Source organism: Seriola dumerili, unplaced genomic scaffold (genome assembly GCF_002260705.1).
Source record: "Seriola dumerili isolate Sdu_G_001 unplaced genomic scaffold, Sdu_1.0 BDQW01000073.1, whole genome shotgun sequence".
Lineage (NCBI taxonomy): Eukaryota > Metazoa > Chordata > Actinopteri > Carangiformes > Carangidae > Seriola > Seriola dumerili.
The window spans coordinates 6594248-6614759 of NW_019174328.1; the positions used below are offsets into that span (position 1 = coordinate 6594248).

The following is a 20512-nucleotide window of genomic DNA, read 5'->3' on the forward strand; positions in this document are numbered from 1 at the left end:
TTGAACAGAATTTGTGGTTTTCACCTTGTCACTGAAAGAAGTGGTTATTTTGTGTATTTTTGTTTTGTTGTACAGACATTTTGTAATAAAAAACAAGATAAAACACAGTGAACTGTTCAAAGAATGACCACATCTGCTGAAGAACTTTTTTTTTTTTTTAATTGGGACGGAGAATGTTAAACAAAACCATATTGTCCTGAATGAGACCTAATACATGTGTATAACAGCAGTGATGAAATGAAGACGGCTGATGAGGAATAAATGAACTGCAGTGATCGCTTCTTATTACTCTGTGAAGCACTGGGAGGCAGGAGGAGTGAGCATGCACATTACCTTAATGTTTCAGTTATGCATTGCACAATCACATAATCAAACTGGCCATGAGATAGAAGAAGTGTAATGAGACTCATCCCGTTTCACACCAGAGGAAAGAAGCGATGAACGTGATGAAATGCAGTACAATGATACAGTGATTGGTCTAAGCTGACACAAGGAAAGAAATCAGTTGGCATCAGATTTTTGACTATACCGAGAGTCCTGTACATCTTCACGAACCAAATAAAGTCTATGTAACACAAGAGAAAGAAGCATAATAAGATCACAACAAACTGTAGTGAAGCAGAAACCCCTTACACATCGATTCTAGGAGTCCTCAGAGATCCACAGTGTGAAGTAAGGCATCATATCTCCCTGTCAGAGCAAAGTGCTGACAGCTAAGAAATCATCACAGATGGCTGGACTGCCTTTTTTTTTTCTCTTTCTTTAAACAAAGAAAAATAATGTATAAGCATGCATTTACACCAGGTAGTATATCTCTATTGCTATTGTACACATACAATATACAACTGTACAGAAAAAGTTGGAAAGATAGTTGATTTAAAAATGTGCATGATTGACAATTTAAAAAAAGTTTCCCATTAAAATAGAAATGTTACTCCTGGTTCAGGCTAGATTTTTTTTTTGGTTTATGAAACAAAACATTTGGAAAGCAAACAAACAAAAGCTTTTTGTTGTGTATATTTACAATATGAACAAGGATGAAGAAAGACAATGTGCAAATCTGATTCCATGCAAGCCGTTGCATAATGTAGCTTAGGTGCTTGAGTGATATGAGTTAAAGGTGGGACCAGAAGAGAGAAAGGGGGGTGGGGGGGTGGGGGCTTCAATGAACGACTCTGCCCATTCTCCACCGCATTAAGTCGTCACACACACCTAAACAAGCTCGTCGTCAAACATACCAACCCACCAATCATGGAAATATTCACACTGGGAACATAAGATGAGAACCTAAGTTACAAGAAGTAGCATCTTAATTTAGACTAACTGGAATCTCTGATCTGTGAGATGAGATGAGATTTATAGTTTCCGACCGAGATATCCAGCTAACGTGCAACCCAACAACCTGTTCCAGCAATACACAGCACCGTGAGTACATTTCATCATCATTTAAGATCAGCATGAAAAAGTAATACTGCCAGTAAACGCAGCACCTCACAGGACGTGATGATAAGCTGTGGAGGGACCCAGAGCTCAGTCACTGGTTTCCAAACTGGGGGTGTGCGCCGCAAAAATGTTTTTTTTTTTTTAAGACTTTCTTCTAATTTTTTGTTTTTTTTCTGGTGAATTACTTGATGATTTCAAATAAATACAACAATCTGATCCAGAAACCACAGCTGTAATTAAATAAAATCAAGGTTATCTCCCTCTGCACCCTCCCATGGGTATCTCTTAGACAAAACGAATACTGGTGTGTGAGAAATGCAACACTGTGTCCGTAGAACGACATTTCGGAACAAAAACTTAAGCAGAATCAAAATCAAGATATTTCTTTCCATAAATGCCAACCTGACATTTCCTGAACGCCAACCAAAAAAAACTAAAAGCATGAATAAACTTGAATAATGTAACAAGTGCAATGTAATGAGGTCCATGTGCAAATTCACATAACTTGCAAAATTCACCATTTCATTGAGAAAAATGTGATGGATGGTGATGTCTTTGGGTGACGGTGATTACAGATGAGCTTTGACAGCACAAGCACTTAAAGACAAACGAAGGAAAGACAAGGAAAACAAACAAAGTAAATAGCATCCGCTTAGTCAGTCATGACTTTGACTGTTTTAAATTCATTCCATCTTAATATGACATTAGTTAAAAAGGCAACCTGAAAGCAAACAAATAAATAAAAGGACTTGGCATTTAAAATGATTGCAGTATCGTAAATACTGCAGATCACTATTCATGTAACTACAGGGCTGAGGGTCGTGGACTCTGGGTGGGTCTCTGCAGCCTCTTGTCTTCAAACAGACATGTGAGAAGGGTTAAGATAAAAATGTTTCAAAAGGAAACAATTTTCTGTAACTGAAAGGTGTGACACCACACTAAGGCAATGACGTTTACAAATGGGTGACAATGGGAGAGGAAATAAATACACAAACATCTTTTCTCCTTGACATAATAATTACAGGGCTTTCATTTTTTGGCTGGTGAGAAGGAAAGATGGAAGGGGGTGGGGCAGTGAGAGAAAATGCAGAGGCTGAAAAAAGTCCAGTGAAAATCTCTCTGCACCTCAGCCTCTATCCTCCTCCTCCTCCTCCTATTCCCCTGCCGGCTGGGCAGTGTCTGTGCTCTGACCTGCTCAAAAACAAGACCAAAGACTTTTTCTGGTGGAGCCCGAGAGGCCAGAAGAGGGGGAGTGATGAAACCCATCGGCATGGGCATTAACAGTCTTGCAGGGATGAGCAATTAGTGGTAATGTTTTGCCGACCCTGTGCCACCGGTAGCACCACACCCCAAAGGCCCAGTTTTATCATGACCTGTCTGCCTGGCCGAGGCAGATGGATGAGCAGCAGGAAAGATTACGGTGAGGAGGACGCAGCTGCATGGTATTTGACAAAGGCGATGGCTGCCAGCTCTTTGCAGAACTCCTCTAGCACGATCACCCCCTCCAGCAGAGTCATGTGGTCGATACTAAAAGAGGAAAAGACAGATTAAAAACTGCATCCACAAAAATAAACAGAAGATAAGTGCACCGATCCATGTGGAAGTCCGTACTTGATGCCCTCTGGCTCTAGACCTAATAATCTCTTCCTCACGAGCAGCAGTTTGGGTGTGAAGTCTGGGATGCGATGAATCCTCAACATGAGATCTCCCACCACCTAACACATGCAGGAACAGAGACAAATACCAAAACTCAACATCACTGCTTCAATCCCTGGGTTACAGTGCAACACCATGGCCCTGTTCAGACCTGGCATTAACATGTGTCTTCAGTGATCCGATCACCAGCGGAGAGAAGAGAGTGGAGTAGGCAGTAGGCGGTCCTTCAATGTGGCCCAGGATGCATTTGCGTTCACACTGCTAAAAGAATGTGGCCACATGTGTCCCAGACCATCTCTGAACGTGGTCTGAGTGATCAGTTCTCAAATGTGTCCTCAATGCGTCTTGGGTGCATTCACACATGAACTTAGATCTGTCCACTTGTGATCAGATCACCCGTGACAGATGTTAATGCCAGGTCTGAACATGACCCATGACTGTAATAATTACCACAAACAAAAGAGAACATCAACATGAAAATTTGCTGCTTCCACCAGCCTATTAACTGTTGTTTACACTGTGCCACTGGGACAGATTTCAAAGAAAAGTAATTGCAGTGATTCACAGAATAAGACAGTCAGAGAGGTGGTGTTCTTCCAGTCAGAAGCAGGTCGAGTAACAGCATGCTCACAAGATTACTGGGAAATGAGTTTCAGGGAAACACTTGCCCTTAGTTTACACACAGGCCAACAGTTGTCTCAAACATGATTGTTTTACTTTTGTTGCACCAAACACTTTTGGAAATACAATACTACACCTGAAAAAATGAACATCAAGCAAGACAAGGAAGAAATCTCAACACGCCCAGACAACTGCATGGCAGTGTCAGCTATCAGGGATGGATAAGATAACCAATGTCTAATCTAGACAGGAGTCTTACCCTGACAATGACAGAGAACAGAGACCTGCAGCCAGGGGCCAGGCTGATATAAGGGTCCAGCAAGTACTCGTGCAAGTGGGGGTGTGGTAACAAAGACAGCTTGGACAGCACAGCGGTCACCTGCAGGTTAACATCGTAGGGCTGGAAGACAGAGGAGACATCAGACATAAACCTGTACACTGAGACGGAAAATGAACTGGGGATGAAGTGTGAAAAATGTGAGGAAATTTTAAAATCTGTCCATAAAACATAAATGTGTGTAGAAACACTGGCATTAATATATAACAGAATGCCTCACATTAGTCAGAAGGTGTTAATGAGAAACACGATAATTAATATAAACTCTCCCTTGAAGCATTTTGAAAATCAAATTAAATAGTTGATTTCCCAAAACGCACAGAAAACCTAAGAGCTGCCAAAAATTGCATTTTGTTTCTGAATCGCATTTAGTCGTCTTCATAGCTCCATTTAACATCATTTGTCAAATTATGTTTATCGTGAGCCTTCGTTATTTTTGTTTTTAGTTTTTCACAAAATAGATGGCCTCTGCATAATCAGCAGCTCATTTTTCTCTTCACTTTGCATTAGTGGAATCACTTTTAGACATAAGAGTAACTCATTTACATTCAGCTGCACTGAACTGTTTTCTTGTGGCAAGAAATTACAGTTGTGTGTATGGGATCATTAAATCTGAGTGACAATCAGTCTGAATTGATCTGCTTCTTAAAAAACAAATAAGGATTTTTGGTTAAAATCAGTAAAAACAGAAATGCTGGCTCTTACTTAGTTTGACCTTAAATACAATTTTGTGCATGCAGAAAGCTTAATTCACTCACTGGAATCTGGTTGTGCATGTCAAGCTGGGTCAACCAGTTTAACTCAAACCTTGCCTTGGAAACTTATCATCTGAGATTCACTGAGTTTGATAGGTCTTCATATTTCCATCAACTAAAAGGCAGTTTAATTTTTATTCAAATGGCACTCCATGCACAGCACAGTACCTGTTCTGTTTGCTTCATTTACTTTCTAGAGCCAATGGGGCATTTGTGATTTCCAAGAGATCGCTTTTTTTTTCTTGCTATTTAGACTTGTGGACTAGTGGAGTGTAACCGATATTTCAACAGTAAAGCGTGCGGTTGTTCTGAACAATGCCAGTATAACTACGTATGTTTACTATATGGTGAATCAAACTGACCTGATCAAGGATGCGACCCATCCTGTCGAAAAGAACCTTGAGGAAATGGCCCTCGAAGAACGCAATGTCCAAGTTACATTTCTCAAGAGGCTTTGGATTTCCTCTCCAGTCCCACCGCTGGCAGACCCCACAATAGTCCCTGAACTGAGGGGAACAATTAAGAAAAATGATTAGCAACAGTAGCTAAGAAGCTGCCTCGGAATTATTAAGGTAAAAACACAGTTGGAAAAACTAAAACTTAATTTTCTCTTCAATGTTATTTGTCCAGTGTATCTGTAGCCTTACCTGTCTGTGTGCATCTCTGAGGTAGGTGTCATACCCTGTGCCTTCAACATGATACGATGACTTGGCCTCATCAGGCACCAAACACAGGAAACTGCAGGAATAAAATTCTTAGTTAGAACTTTAAAAAGGAAGGCAGGCCGAGCACCTCACGTTGTACCATGAGCAGGACACTACACCTGTTGACAATCTTGTGGACCTCTGTCTTCCCGTCAGACTTGGCGTGGTCAGGACTCTGCTGTGGAGAGGAGCTGAGCCAATCAGAACCAGACAACCTGCTCTCTGGAGAGAGGTCGTCACCGAACAGTGGATCCTCCTCGAGATCTCTGCACAAAAGGTACATGTTCAGTAAAAATTACTTATACTTATCAGATTTCAAGGATTTCTTCATCCCTTAACACAATGCATAGCTTGGTTGAGAGACCCACTGGTGGCAATATTGTGAGCTATTTGATCTGTTCTAACATTTCAAACACAGAGTTCAGAACTACATGGGCTGATAGTAATTTATAACACTATGGGTCTGTTGTATAATATGGTAGGGGGACAGATTTTAAATTGAGTTTTTCTGGAAAGACATGTGTTTGAAGATATACTTAACAAAAAAAATAAGCATAGAAGAAAACTAATCAATTATAAATTTAGACTTCTTGGGGGTTTATGTCTTATTGTGATTTTCATTCATCACATAAACCTAAGCAAGAATAAACAAGCAAATTATTTATCATTATGTTTCAGTCTCCCCAAAGTGACTTATAGTAGTAAGTGGCTGACATGCATTATCATGATCCCACTTAATGATGACTCAAAAGAGTCCCACCAGTTGAACAGACAGTAATGAATGATGCAGAGGAGGTGGCAGGACATCTGAAAAACACAGCTAGTTGATGCATTGACTTTATTTCAGCCGATGTGTGTTTGTGCAAAGGATTTTCCACAAAGTGCATGTAAAGCAGGCAGCTCAGCGAGGTCAAATGTCAGATGCAGGTCCTTACACGGCATCATGGGGCTGGCCGTTCTCCAGGGGCTCCCTCTCCTCCTGCGGCTTGTTCTCCAGGTAGTTCCTTTCCTCCAGGCTCCGCAGCACCAAGCTGTGGAGGATGTGCTGGTTGGGCTTCTGTATCAGCTGCTCAAATAGCCGCAGTGTCATGATGCTGATCTGGGGACAAGGAAGAGATGAGGCTTAGCTCCCACTAAAAATCCATGGCAATATGCCAAGTCTTTGCGTTCTGTCAGAAAAGTAGGCAGGGGCTGCTTAAACATCAAAGAGATGATTCATCCCTCTTTTGTGTGGTGAAAATGTGTGCAATGGCTCTGCCAGATACTAATTAAAATTCATGTGCTTTTGGTTAATCATATGATTCACTGGAACTCAGAATCTTTGAAGGGCAGATGGCCATTTGTACTTTTGAACAAGAAAAAATTATAAATATTAATGCCAATGCCATCAAGAAAGGATGTACTAAAAAGTCTCATCAGCCAGACATAAATGATGTTAAACCTGAATAATAACAATTGTGTGAGAAGAACCTCATCTGACAGGTGGTCGCAGTGCTCAATCAGTCTGTGTCTGAGTGGATTCTGAGCGATAGTAGCTGGAGTCTCTGGCTCTCTCTCCTCCCCCAGCAGGAAGCAAACCATCTCCTGCAGCAGAGCCTCTGATGTCACCTGCCTGATGATCCTGTTCAGCAGGGCTGTGGAGGTCAGGATGCCCACCTCAGACCTACATGAACCCATAAACACACCACATGTGTAACTGAGCCATCACAACAAATAACACACTGACAAGACTAAGAATTTCAGCATAGGATGATTGATTGATGACTTACGTCTGCATAAGCTGTGGCTCCATCACAGACACAAAGAATCTCTCTCTCACTGCTTTTGCCATCACTACAGCTGCTGACTGAAAGACAGTGAAGAAAAACAAAAAATGTATTTCAGCCTTCTGTGGCTTTCAGATACAAAGCAACTTCTTTGGAGAGATTATTATTCTGTCAATTCTTAATACAATATGATGCATCGAAACACAGTGAGTCAGCATTGGTTAAGAACCTTGTGAGCCTCCTTGATTAGTTGGTCACAGTAATCTAGCCACGACAAGAAGGAGATGAGAGCCCTCTTCCCTGTAAAGACAGCAGCGTCTTCCTTCAGGTTATATACATCGAGCCTGAAAGAAAGAGAGATAAAAATATGAAAGGTTTGAAACAACTCTTCAACTTTATCCATCGAGAATATCATTTGACAGAGGATGCTATTTTAAGGCTACCTGCAAAGTCAAATTAAATCAAAACTTTAGATCATGACATATTTGAATCGTATGCAAGTGGCGGTTACAAATGATTGCACTGATCCTGATCATGTTGATAGACTTGTGTTTCTGGCAAATAATATGAGAAATTAGGTCGGACCATTTGGCTTGACTATTGGTTCCATGTTTTACCTTGCTACATTTTTAGTTCATGGCTGACGGAGCTCCCTCTTATTATCTGTGATGTGACTTTTTTTTTTTTCCCCGTAAGGCTTATTCATCATACTGTGTGTTCTATGTTACTGTAGCACTTTGAGACTTTTATTGAGAGCAAGGTAGAAGTGACAGGCATAAAGAAAACGATGTGTTAATACAGCCGTCAAAAATGTAACATTTGATTTTGGGGGGGGGGATTACACTTCTGATTTCATTAAATATGTGGTTTTCGGACATAAACACTAGAAAGACATTTACCCCCAGTTGACCGACTCCACTGTCTCAATGTCCAAGGGGTCCATGGACTGTGGCAGGGCTTTATAGAAGGAGACCAGCCTGTCAGTCAGAAGCTCACAGAGCTCGGTGTTTTCAGTTAAACACTTGGCAGCAGCCGGCTCTGGTAAACTGACCAACAACATCAGGCCTTCACATGCCTTCACCACTATTCTGCCATCCTGAATAAGGAATGGATGGATACAAAGGAGAACATGGGTTATGGATACCAACTTTGAACTCACACCAAAAGGAAAAGACATATAATACTTAACTTAAATCATGGGTTACTCACAGGGCTCTTTGTGAGGTTGAGCAGGGAGGTGACAAGATTGTAATTGCTGTTGTTATTGTTGTTGCTTGTTGGACTAGAGGTGGAGGCGGCAGCAGCAGCAGCCTGTGGCTCCTCTGGGCAGTCAGCCTGTTCCCCTGCTGGAGACTGACCAGTGTCTGGAGCCAAAACATCCTCCTTTACCTCCCCTGCTCTTTCAGGACTCTTGGTCTCAGGTCTCTTCAACTTGTTCTGCAAGTAACATCACAAAATAAAGAGATATTTTCTTGACTAGAAAATACTTACAGGATTTTGAAATCCTGTAAGGCTCTTGCTAGTAATACATACAGATGAATATTTATGACTGTGCAGCTCAACTTTTATTCCCGCTGGTGTCATAGCAACGCACCTCAAGGAAGAAGTTGACGAGGTATGGGTCCTGCTTCAGTTTGGCACAGACTATACAAAGGAACTGAATCTCTTCATTTTCTGTAGGAGCAGCCAGCACCTCCCCACACAGACGAACCAGTTTCTGACAGAGCAATGTCACAGCCACAGAAAAAAAAAAAGTTACAAATAAGTTACATAAGCTGTCCGTTAGTGGACCATTTTGAGGAGAAGAACTGTCAAAAATACACAGAAATCCAGACTGCAACACTTCTCACCTGTACGGGTCTGTGGACATTGATGTGCGGCAGGAGAGGCTGACGAATATGTGCTAGCAGCTTTGTGTAGAAGGTAAGCACTTGCTGCTTCATCCCCGGAGGACACTGATGGGAGATCATACAAACAGAATACGTTTTGGTGCTCCACCAAAACAGATGTGCCCTCTCTCCATGTGGAAATGCAACTCACAGTGCTGATTAACTGAAGAGTCTACCTAAATTGTGCATTCACATATAATCATTCGAATTCACTGTTGCACTTCAGCCGATTGCATACTTGAAGCTACGTCCAGCTGTCCCAACCTCCGGGGGCTCAGTGGCCAAAATTAATTCTCAACCTTGATTTCTTCTAGATTTTCATCCAATATCACATATATAGGTACCATATCATGATATGTTTATTTTCCTGGAGGTATAGTTCATGTAGTTACCAAACTATGACTGTCTTACATCAGCCTTGCCCAAGGTGTAGAGAGTCTCCAGGATCTTATGGTGTAGGAGATACTCCATGCAGGGTCCTGTCTCTCCAGACTCCCTTTCCCCTTCCTCCTGGGTCAGGATGTCCAGCATCTGTTCCAGGTGAGATGGAATGTTGGTGTCTGTGACTGGAGCTTTGTCATCTAAAACACAGGGGAAAACACAGAAACATGTTTAAGAAACCTTTGCTTGTCCATGAGGTACAAACACAAGGGAAAAGGCCTCTCAACCTCAGCGTAAAAGCTTCTGAACTTTTATCTGACCACTTCACCTGTGCAAAGCCAATTGTTTTCCTTTCTCTTTTTTTTTGCTCACATGCAAAAACAAAACTACTAAACTACATGGCTTCCATGTAGCATTCATTTCACTTTTGTTCCTGAAAGATTATACTTTGATACAATGATCTTTGCTGTCAAAAAAGCATCCTTACAAAGTATCAAATCAATATCAGGCCGGCTTTTGGCACTGTTGGCTAATTCTGCCGGCACTATTAATAGTTCCCTTGGTGACTTCCCAGTAAAATCTTGTTTACACATTTAAACACATTTATTGTGACACACATGCTAAAAGTGGTGAGTTATTGACAACAGCCAACATTTGCTTAACCCAGTGCATGAAGGTAACATGAGAGAAAACAGCAGGGCTATATTATGCACAAGTGGTTGAAACTGTGGATCACATCAGTTGAAATAAAATACCAATGTATGTATTGTGCTTAATCTAGCAAAGGACAAAACGCTAAAATGTGGTCAGTGACGCAAGAATAACAAGTGTGTGAAATTAGGTTTCTAAGACAAAAAACAACCACTTAACCACAAAATAACCGAATGATTTCTAAAAAATCAACAATCATGAGGACTGATGAAGGTTGAGCTGCTCAAAAGTTCACCAGTGATACATGAAAACAAATCTGCTATATAATACTTTGAGTGCTGATAATCCTCTATCAGCTGTTCACAGTGAATTTTGTTAAACTGCCCAAACTAAGAGAACTACAGCAAAGAAGTTGTTCAGAGTGAAGAATAAGAAAAGGAGACTTTCCTGGTCCAAACATGAAAAGAGGCACTGTCGTAGAGAAGGGCTGCTTTAGTCCAGAGAGAATTGTTGAAGTATATTGCAAACTCAAGCAGCATGACATTCCCAGCATACTTCTCAACTAGCCTTTCCATTTGGATTTTCTTTATAACCATTCCGTTTGCACTGCCTGAGCCCAGTGGTACTACATCAGTAAGTAATTAGTCAACCAATAGATATTTTTATAATCAATGAACTATTGTAGTTGAGGTAAAATAGTAAATGTTCGTTATGCAGTTAAAACTTTAAAACGCTGCCTTTTGCTTTCTTTTCAATTAAGTTTAAGGCAAACCTATAGGATCTGGAAACTAGTTATTATCATTATACATTATTTATCATCTTTAACATACTGAATATTATCAGATTAAGTAATAGATGGATTAATCAACAGTGTATACGTCATTATCTGTAACCATAATACTCTTACTAGTATGAACAACTTATGAACAGATCAGTTTCCTGCAAGTGTACACAAACTTTTGACTGGTGCCCTTGGTACAAAAGACATTAACACCTTTGAAGGCAATCAAGCTACCTCTGTTATTCTTTTTCTTTCAGACTTTTCTTACCAGAAGTCTCAATGTAATAATGTGTAATGGCCTTCCAGTGATAGACAAAGTCCTCCTGCAGGGGCAGCGATGGGGCAAGCTGAAAAAGACAGATTATAAACATAAGCATATTTTATGTTTAAACTGCAGGCCCATAGAGACCCCACTAATTATAATGACAACATGTCTACATGTCTCAGTCATTTTCAGATTTCAAACAGATGTGGGTCTTCTTGCTCAGTCTACTAGTTTCAAATAACACCTTCTCATTTCTTAAATGGATCTAATGTACAAATTAACACACTGTTTTGATCTAAGACACAACAACTTTCAAAACATGTAAAGATTAGGATAGGGTAAAAATTTTCACTTTCATGTGACATAATGGTCTACACTTATCGTTGCTCTTATCCTCATACGCTCCAATAAACTCCATGACAGAATAATTAGTTGGTATTTGACGTTTGCCTATCAACTCACATCTACGCCGTAAGTCAAAGGTTTTCGTCTATTGTTTGAAACCCCTAACAGGAGCAACTTGAAAACAGGTTTCAGATAGGTTACTACTGGTTTCTGACTAGTTAGCTAGCTAGCTAACGTCTAACATTAAGCTCTCCAAAAAGAGATGTGCGACATGCTCCGTAGACTGTGGCTTTATTATTAACGTTAAAACTTTTGCGCAACATTAAACAGGGGTGTCAAGTCATTTCGACATCACTCCTTATGATAAAACCCTGCTATTTGAAACGACATAGCTAACTAGCTAGCTACGACGTTAGCTTAGCTTCTTGAGGCTGTTATCAGCTGACGTCGGGGGCTAACTAGCTCAGTTTGTGAAGCTACATTTAACACAGATGACTCGCTGCAATTAAGAAAATTGTAATGGGTAAGTATGTTAGTTAGTATCGCAAGTGAGCAGACAAACAAACACACTTATAAGTATACAGTAGCTAACAAGAAAAAAAATACAAATTGAAAACACAAACACAAAACGCTAACATTCGCTTATGCTAATTAGTTAGCTCGCTAGTTAGCAACGTATCCCTAATGCTGACGTTATGATATGTTGATGTCTGGTCGACCAAAGGCCCCTTCTAACCTAAATAGATACTACACAAAAGCAAGCCAATGGACAGACATATATTTTTGGTTAACACTCACCGCTTCCACGGCATGCTGGAGAATGGACGTAAATTTGGAGAACATTTTGTTCTTCGACTGGACTAGTTTCTCCCGAGAAGACCTAGAGAATTCCTCTATCTTCTTCTTCCTGTTGCTACCGCCTCGATCCAGATTGGAGGTTTCATATAATGACCCTTGTAACGAAAGAATAAATGTGAGCAATAAAACCGTAACACGTTGCTGGCCACACGACTTCACGGGCCTGGCACAACCACTGTAAACAAGACGTCTACAGACTCAAGTAACGTATGCTCACTTTGGACACGGTGGCACTTCCCTCGCCAAACGCTACTCTTCAGAACCACCAGGGGGCGCAGGAACACAAGACACTGCCTTATAATTACTGACAGCGATCGATGCATACAAATGGAGACAGCAACCAATACACTCAATGTGGGACGATGATCAATATCTTCAGCATGGAAACGAGGATCAATAAGCCCACTTCAAATGTATAAGCAAGTATGGGATTCCGATAACCGAGCAATATAAATTATCTGGAAAATCTCAGTGAGCTGGGAAATCAACTGATTATCCTCCCACATGATGCACTGATTTGGGTTATATCTCTGAATTCCCAGTTTTTCTCACAATAGGGTGGAGGTTACGCTTGCTTAAAGTGTCACTGCTTTTCGGAAAAAAGTTAAGGAATCCACGTGATGAAGAGATTGCCAAATATTTTTTCAAAGCAGCCAGGTTAACGGGGGCGAAAATGAAAAGCAACATTCATTGCTCCAGAGCGCCTGTCAACTTTACGATTTAGCCCAACTACCACGTCCAGAACAGCACAGTCATCCCAGACAAAAAAGTAGGCTAGCCGGTTTAAGGTTTAGGTGACCTGACAGCAGCTGCAGGCGAGGAATTTCAAGAATTATTTAATTTATAAGTCCGCAATTCTGTAATATTATGTTCAAATATGGAAATAAACTTGTTGGAAAATAAGAAGGATGCTGTCTGTTCCAGGACACGCCCTGTCGCTGGGAAAGTGCTCTCTCCATCGCGCAGCCTAGTCTAGTCTCCCAAATCGCAGGCTGTATGTTTCCCTGCGTTTAATCCCATTAGATGACAGCCAAAAACTTAAAGCATAGATAATATCAGACTGTCAACCGGTCTTTTCCCTCTTCTTCTAAACTGCAGCGGGGCATCTCCTCCTGATAATCTCGGCAAAGAAAGAGAAGCTCTACCTACCAGGCATGTCTGCTAGAGGTGAGTATCTTTTGCCGCAGAAGCCTTCATAACAATACATATAAAGGAGAAAAGTCTCTTAATTTTGGGAGTGGAGTGGGGTCTTGGTTCAAGGATGGATGCAATGGAGAAGAGAGCCCATTTGCGTCGTCTTTCGGGAGGATCAGGCTCTGATAATGGCTCTGTTATTCTAAGTAGGTTACACCGGTGCATAGCTGGAACTACAGCTTCCACTGCTGCAGCCTTTTCTAGACAACTTATTTTGTTGTTATGAATACTATGCATTGTGATTCAACCTATAAATAGATCACACTTTTTAAAAAAAAAAAAATCCCAGCAGTGATAATAGACCTCCTCTGACTGCTGTTCCTTTTGACATTTCATATTGTCTTTAATCAGGGATGGTGCATATCATTAGTTGAAAGCTGCACTCACTCTAATTGTTGCCTAAATGAATGCTGTTGCTGGAGGACTGCATATTCTGCGCATTCCTAACTGACTGGTTGTGATACAATGGAGTTGTGAAATTTGATGATGACTTCTTTCAAGTGTTTAGCTGGAGAGGGGACAAAAAAAGTGGGAGTACAATCTTTTTGGAAAGAAATGCAAACTATTGTTTGGTGCAACAATCTCACCCTGTCTGAGTTGAGAAGATGTTTTCATTTCCTGTTGAGTATAAAACAAACTGATACCTGCAAACAGTGCAGGTGAACCATATTTGTTCCCATCAGCTGGGCTTTTGTGCTGTCCTGGATCTGTGTCAGGTGACTGTGTTCTCTGGCAGAGGAGATAAAGAGCCTCCAGCTGCTATAGGTTAAGATCAGACAGGCTGACTGACTGATTGAGATCTGGATAAAAGCAGAGGTTACAATATTATCATAACCTCAAGGTTATTATTGTGTTAAATCTGCAGCTGGATTCATCTTGATGGGCCTGATCCTGTTATTGGGTAAAACATAAGCCTTTTATAAAGCAGCTCTAGCTGTACAGTATGTCGCTCTCCTTCAGGCTCAGTATGGCTGAGCATATGTAGCAAGATGGCTTTGAACTCCCCCTGTGAGTGATGTGGCCTACTGTATCTGTCCTCCATGGCTGCTGGTCGAGATTGATGGAGCTCAGAGCCCCCCTTGACAGCCCCCCTGTGGTACATGGATCTGATTAGCACGCTTAAGCCCCTGCAAACAGCTATCAATATTCATGATAAGTAACTACCCCACACCCTACAGTTGTCCGATAGTGAAGTGCCAATTATCTCTATGTTGGTTAGATGAATGAGGCAATATTCATCTATTATCGCCAATAAATCAGGCACATTGTCACAAAATGTTTGTAAGAATTTGTCAAATCAAATACGTATTTGTCATGGGCTAACCTGAGCCAATGCTTGTTCAGTTGCACTGGTCATTTATGTACTTTAGAAGCTTAATTTCTTTTATTTTTCACAATATTTAACAAGGGTGCATAAAGTATTTTTGTAATAAGATAATGATTGAGAATATTTTTTGATTAGTCCATTGACACACATATTTTGATTGTCACTAAATTTTCCACTTTTGTGAACTTAATATCTTTGGATTGTGGATTGCTGGTCGACCAAAACAAGCAATTTGAAGACACATTGGGCTAAAGAAATTTCTGATGGAATTTTCTGACATTTTATGGACGAACAGATTGAGAAAAGAATCACAAGTTGCAGCTTTAAAGGAGCTATTTGTATGTTTTGCTATTGCTATTGCTACATAGCCAGCGTTAGCATTTACAGCCAACACTACCAGTCTAGAAGCAACGTTGCAATTCAGCATCAAACTTCATTCCTTTCCTCGCCAAGAGCTGTCTCCAGTGATGGAAAGCTACACCAATGTTAACTCTTGTTTCTATCACATACTTTCTTCTATTGAAGTTCGCATGCTAACCAGCTAGCCCCATCCAGTTTCATCACTTTCCAATAGTGAGTCATTGAAGCCTCCAAACTGCTTCTTGTATCTTCTTGAACTTAATGGACATGATCCTGCAACTTTTATGACTGTTCTAGAGTAGCACCCATCAAAAAATATAGGCAAGAAAAACATGTTCAAGGCAATTGATTTTGTTCCCACAGAAATGCAGGAAGTGAAAAAACAATGGCTGAAATGACTCCACTTTCCCCTCTCAGTATACATTTATGTTTACCAGTGACCTTCTCAGTTGTCCAGCGAGCATCAGCCATTACTGTGCTCTCAGTCTTGCAGTCGCCTACCCCCCACCCTTTTATCGGCATAGGGCCATCAGCTTTTACCTTGGTAGTGATGCCCCTCCATTAGTCACCCCACCTTATAATACACCCTTGGGGCCATACTTTATCTGGGCTTTTCAGTGTCATCATATTTCCTGTGCTGTTTTTTTTTTTGTCTGGAATCTCTTAACATGATTTTATAAAAATCTTTATTATCCTGGGGTTGTTGACAGAGTGCATACTATATATTATTTCAAGCAGTGCAGTCACTTTCATTTCTACCTATGAGCTGCTCAGTGTGAGTGTGCTGCTGATGGCTATTGAGCAGAGGGGTTAAGTGCATTGTTCAAGGTCACCCCAGTAATGCCATGTGAGGGATGGCGGGGCGGTTTCTCATCAAATCCCTCCATCTACAGTACATTTTCGCTCTTGGTGTGGGAAACCTCCCACAGTTTTGCCATTTAGCATAATCTCCTCATTTGTTTTTATAGCTGAATGTTTTGTTACTGCTAATGCTTTTGGTTCTTCACTGTTTTGGTTAGCTTTGTGGGAGAATTTATTGTTCAACTTGGTCCATTTAAGCTGGTTGTCGCTGCTCCACTGGAGAAACTTAAAGCAACATGTTGGACAGCAGAGTGCTCACATATGTGGGTCAGTGTTATTCATTCAGGTTTCTGCTACTCCTGGGCTGTTGTAGAAGTTGGTCATATTTTATATTAGATTTTGTAAACCTCTTTGAAGGCATTGTTGTGAAGTAATAGTGGACTGAATTTATGCATTTTAGGTCTTTCCTATCTTCCTAATGAAACTTTAAACAAGGTTTCAGTGTCGAAACGTGTGATGTTTAAGCCTGTGATCAAACTCAATATTAATAAAAGCTATTTTATTTTCTGAAAAACATTATTATGTCATTCTGTTATTTTCATGTAGATTTGGTTATGGTTATGCTTTGTTTTTTCCCCATCTTCAACAGACCAGACTATTGATGTGATTTCTTTTCTTCCAGTAATCAGATCTTTAAGTAATCGTTGCATTTGGATGTGTAGATAGCTTTAAATGACCAGCACCAAAGAGAGTCCCCCCGCCCCCAACACCTGGTACCTCTCCAGTTTTGCCCCACTCTGACTTCCTTCTCCGCCCCGCCCTTTCCTTGAGCAGGGTTAGCACATCTTGAACACTGTACCTGTTACACTGCAGTGCAATCTGGATGATCAATGGTGGATGAAAAAGGAGGCATGGCTCCATTCTGCAGTAACCCAATCTGATGCCTCCTCCTTATCCGACCACTGGAGAGGGCTGCTCATGCTCCAGCAGCACGACCCTCTGCATCAGCACTTTTATCTCTCTCTCTCTCTCTCTCTCTCTCTCACTGTGTGTGTGTGTATACTATATGTCGCGTAGGGAAATTGGTGTGCACGCGCATGCATGTGTCCTGGCAAAAGCCTGAATAATTAATGAGCAGGGGAAGGAGTGAAAGTGCTGCCGGACGGGACGGTGTGTGTGGGAGTGTGTAGAGATGGGGGAGAGGAATTCAGAGAGGCAGCAGCCTGGCTACGATGGGCTCTGCAACTACGCCCAAAAAATCACCTCCTGCTTCGGACTGGATGGTAAGACAAGGCAAACATGAAGAGCAGGGGGGTGTGTTTCTGCTAGTGTGGAGCAGGATGCAGAAACGGCAGAGGCTATGAGAACATTCAGGATGTATTTTGTGTGCGATGCGAATTTGTCTGTGTGCAGAGGCAGCAGTCTTGTTTTACGAGCATGTATGTGTTGATTTGCGAGTGTGTGGGTAGTTGAGTCAAAGCTACCACAGAGTGGATGACGATTGGAGGGCAGTGCCTCACTGCAGCAGAGTAGCATGTCCTTAGGTACACCCAGGTCCATGTGTCTGCATGTGTGGGTGTAGGTGAACCTAAATCAGTTAAGTACTGCATCGATGTAAATTGTAAACTAAGGCAGCTGAGCTCCAGCCATCCTGTCCTTGCGCACCCTCTCAGACAAAGAGGAAATTCATTAAATCTGAAGTGCAGGCCAAGCCCGACATCTCAGACAAAAAGGATATTTTGTGCTTTGTCATTGTCTGCTGTGCTTTTCATCATATCTACTTACCTCATTTGGTGGGGGAAAGTAGATAGCTGTAATTACCCTTATCTGTTTGATGAATATTAGATATCATGGAGGGTTTTTTTTTAGTTATTAATCTGTGTATATGCCAGAGCCAGTGCTGTCTTTTCAGTGCCAGTTTTTATGTTTTCATGAAACCATAATGTTTCTGCTTGTTTTCAAACATACCTTTGGGGTTATGTTGTTTTTGTGGAGTTTGTTCAGATTCTCGTAACTTTTCACCTCCCACCATAACAATTTGATGACTCAAAAATTACCTCATGCTTATCTCACATTTCCGAGGAAGGTCAATATATCTTTGCCTCAAGAAAGATCATCCAGGTCATGAGACTCAAGAAAGACTGCTTATAAAAATTCAAAGGCTAGATCTTGGTTATATGGATTTGGCTTGTTAAGATGACGTTCTGGAAGTTTTTGCAGAAACAAATCCACCCCAACATTAGATGCTTTGAAGATTAAGAACTCAGAACATGGCTTCTTACTAAGTTACATATTCCAAAATCCTATTGCTTCATCCAGCGATTTTATCGGATAATAGAGAGCCACTGCTGGCATTTCCACCCCACTGCTGATGTAGTCACACCATCTTTTATTTTGCAGGATCCTGCTGATCATTAACAGTGGGTTTGTGCATTGTTGGCCGTTGCAATGACCTTGCTGGTTTCTGACCTCCTAAAGGACTGGCAGACTTCCAAGGCAATCTACCCTGAAAGTATGTCTTGGCTCACAGTGATGCTGTACACTGATATGCATCCATTCATCTGCCTTTCTGTACCTGAATCCACCTGAACGAAAATAACATTTCACACAAAACCACCTTGTGTGAACAGAATGGGATCCAGATGCATCTAAAACGCTCTCAGAAAAGATCTGGTTGTTTATTGTCACGTCCTTTGATGTAAATTGTGGCTGTCAAGGTCTGACAGATTCTCAACATCAGTGGACAGATGTGAAAAAAACAGAGCAGTGATGGGGATGCACATGGGTCACATCAGGTATAGAGACTCCCACCATACACTGGGCCAACCTGATGTAGAGCTACCTAACCCCACCCAGAAGATAATCATAGGCTCGACGTCAGCCCTAAGCTGCTTAAGGCACCAGGCTGGTTATGCTGAAGACACTCGCAGTGTAAGCTTCTTTCTATGTGTCTCACTTTGCTCTACCTGCAGCGGAGTGCTTTGTAATACCTGCTGCCTGATGTTTGGTGTCTCCACCTCAAGGTGGACATCGGTGTTCCTCTTCTTACATCTACTGCACATCTGAGGTGACAGGTGGAGGGATCCTAACAGGAAGAGTTTCCACCAGAGGCCTCACTGGATATTGCCATGGTTTAATGATGAGCTGCTGTGAAGTTTCCCGTCAAGCTCTGGCTCCTTTGCTCCTGTTTTGTGTCTCTATGAACACCCCTCATTCTACATTACTGAAGACAACTGGATTTTAGAGCAGGTGTGAGCCCGATCCTGGCTGACGTCTACTTGCTGTGCTTCACCCTTTTCTGTGGGACGGTTGAAGGGGAGGAAGCCACCATGCCCACTCTGCCCAATCTCAACAGCCTTGGCAAGCTGTGCAGCTCCAGCCGCAGTCACAGTGTCGACCGCGTCCGGGTGAAGCGCAAGAGCTCGGTCAAGCGCATGTCCATTATTGAGGATGGGCATGTGGCTGAGGTCCTGTACCTCATTCCCAAACAGTACATGGAGCAGCTGCCCTACCTCAACCCAAACGATTATTACCTAAGTGAGAGGCTGAACGATGTCGCTACAGGTAGGACAAGAGAAAAGATGCATCTAGATCTATCTGTGTAAAACACTTTTTCACCCATCTTCCATTGCAGCCATCCATCCTAGCTGTGGCTAACATCAGTCAGCTTTAGTGATGATTGCTTATTCAATGAGTAATAAAAACGGACCATTAAAATGGATTCAATGCTAGAAAATTGTTCTACCTTTAGACACTTTAGACACTTTAATTAAAGTTACATTCCATTTTATTATTTCTTTCCTCTTTTCCTTTCCCTTTCTTCTACTTTCCCCCCTTCAACAGTCATTTGTTAAGACCATGAGAAGATTCTGTTTTAGTCCCGTACTGCAGTTCGGCTGCTCTGCTTTGAACTCTCTTTGCGAGTAGGTGTCTGCAAGTGAATTGATTAGTTGATGCTCAGAGATAACTTGATTTTAATTGGATGACAGTAAGTGATTACACGTCTTGTGGCTTTTCACATCTGACCTGTGTGCATGTGTGAAAGCTCCCATGCACAAGTTACACAACCAAAACTCCCAACGCCAAAAAGTCCTACTAAAAATGTTTGTAAAAGTCAGGAAATTAATCACCATGCTCTCCATAGTTATATAATGCAAACCCATATGCAAGGGCAGACCTGCTGGACTATGCCAAGCAACAGTAAATGACGAAGCGACTTGGTGGCTTACATCAGGATTATAACATGGGCATGAGGACAAGTTGAGATTTCAGACCTTATGTAGCCTCTGACTGCATGCCAGACACAGTAGTAAAATCATCATTGCTTGGCACTAAGTTGTTTGCAAATGCTGCAGACACCAGCACCTTCTATTTTAGA

General features: G+C 41.5%; 2 protein-coding genes across 4 annotated transcripts in view; one reads left to right on the top strand and one right to left on the bottom strand.

Annotated features, from left to right (window-relative positions):
* Nucleotides 1–940: 940 nt before the first annotated feature.
* Nucleotides 941–12685, bottom strand: fam160b1 (family with sequence similarity 160 member B1). The gene is made up of 18 exons (XM_022743625.1): nucleotides 12670–12685; nucleotides 12393–12547; nucleotides 11253–11331; nucleotides 9583–9752; nucleotides 9133–9237; nucleotides 8877–8999; nucleotides 8492–8719; nucleotides 8182–8378; nucleotides 7512–7626; nucleotides 7286–7362; nucleotides 6987–7179; nucleotides 6452–6615; nucleotides 5636–5782; nucleotides 5460–5550; nucleotides 5175–5318; nucleotides 3980–4120; nucleotides 3055–3158; nucleotides 941–2970 (listed from the first exon to the last, which is right to left on the bottom strand). Exons 2-18 carry the CDS (start codon nucleotides 12435–12437, stop codon nucleotides 2859–2861), a joined length of 2235 nt encoding a protein of 744 aa, XP_022599346.1. The 5' UTR covers nucleotides 12438–12547; nucleotides 12670–12685; the 3' UTR covers nucleotides 941–2858.
* Nucleotides 12686–13533: 848 nt separating this feature from the next.
* ablim1 (actin binding LIM protein 1) overlaps nucleotides 13534–20512 on the top strand; it is a 39312-nt gene continuing 32333 nt past the window's right edge. For 2 of the 3 annotated variants that reach the window (XM_022743669.1, XM_022743664.1), the window contains exon 1: nucleotides 17327–17417. In XM_022743669.1, coding sequence (XP_022599390.1) covers nucleotides 17327–17417 — 91 coding nt within the window. Of the gene's footprint in view, nucleotides 13620–17326; nucleotides 17418–20512 lie in introns of those variants that run through there. The other variant, XM_022743667.1, reaches the window with a different exon arrangement.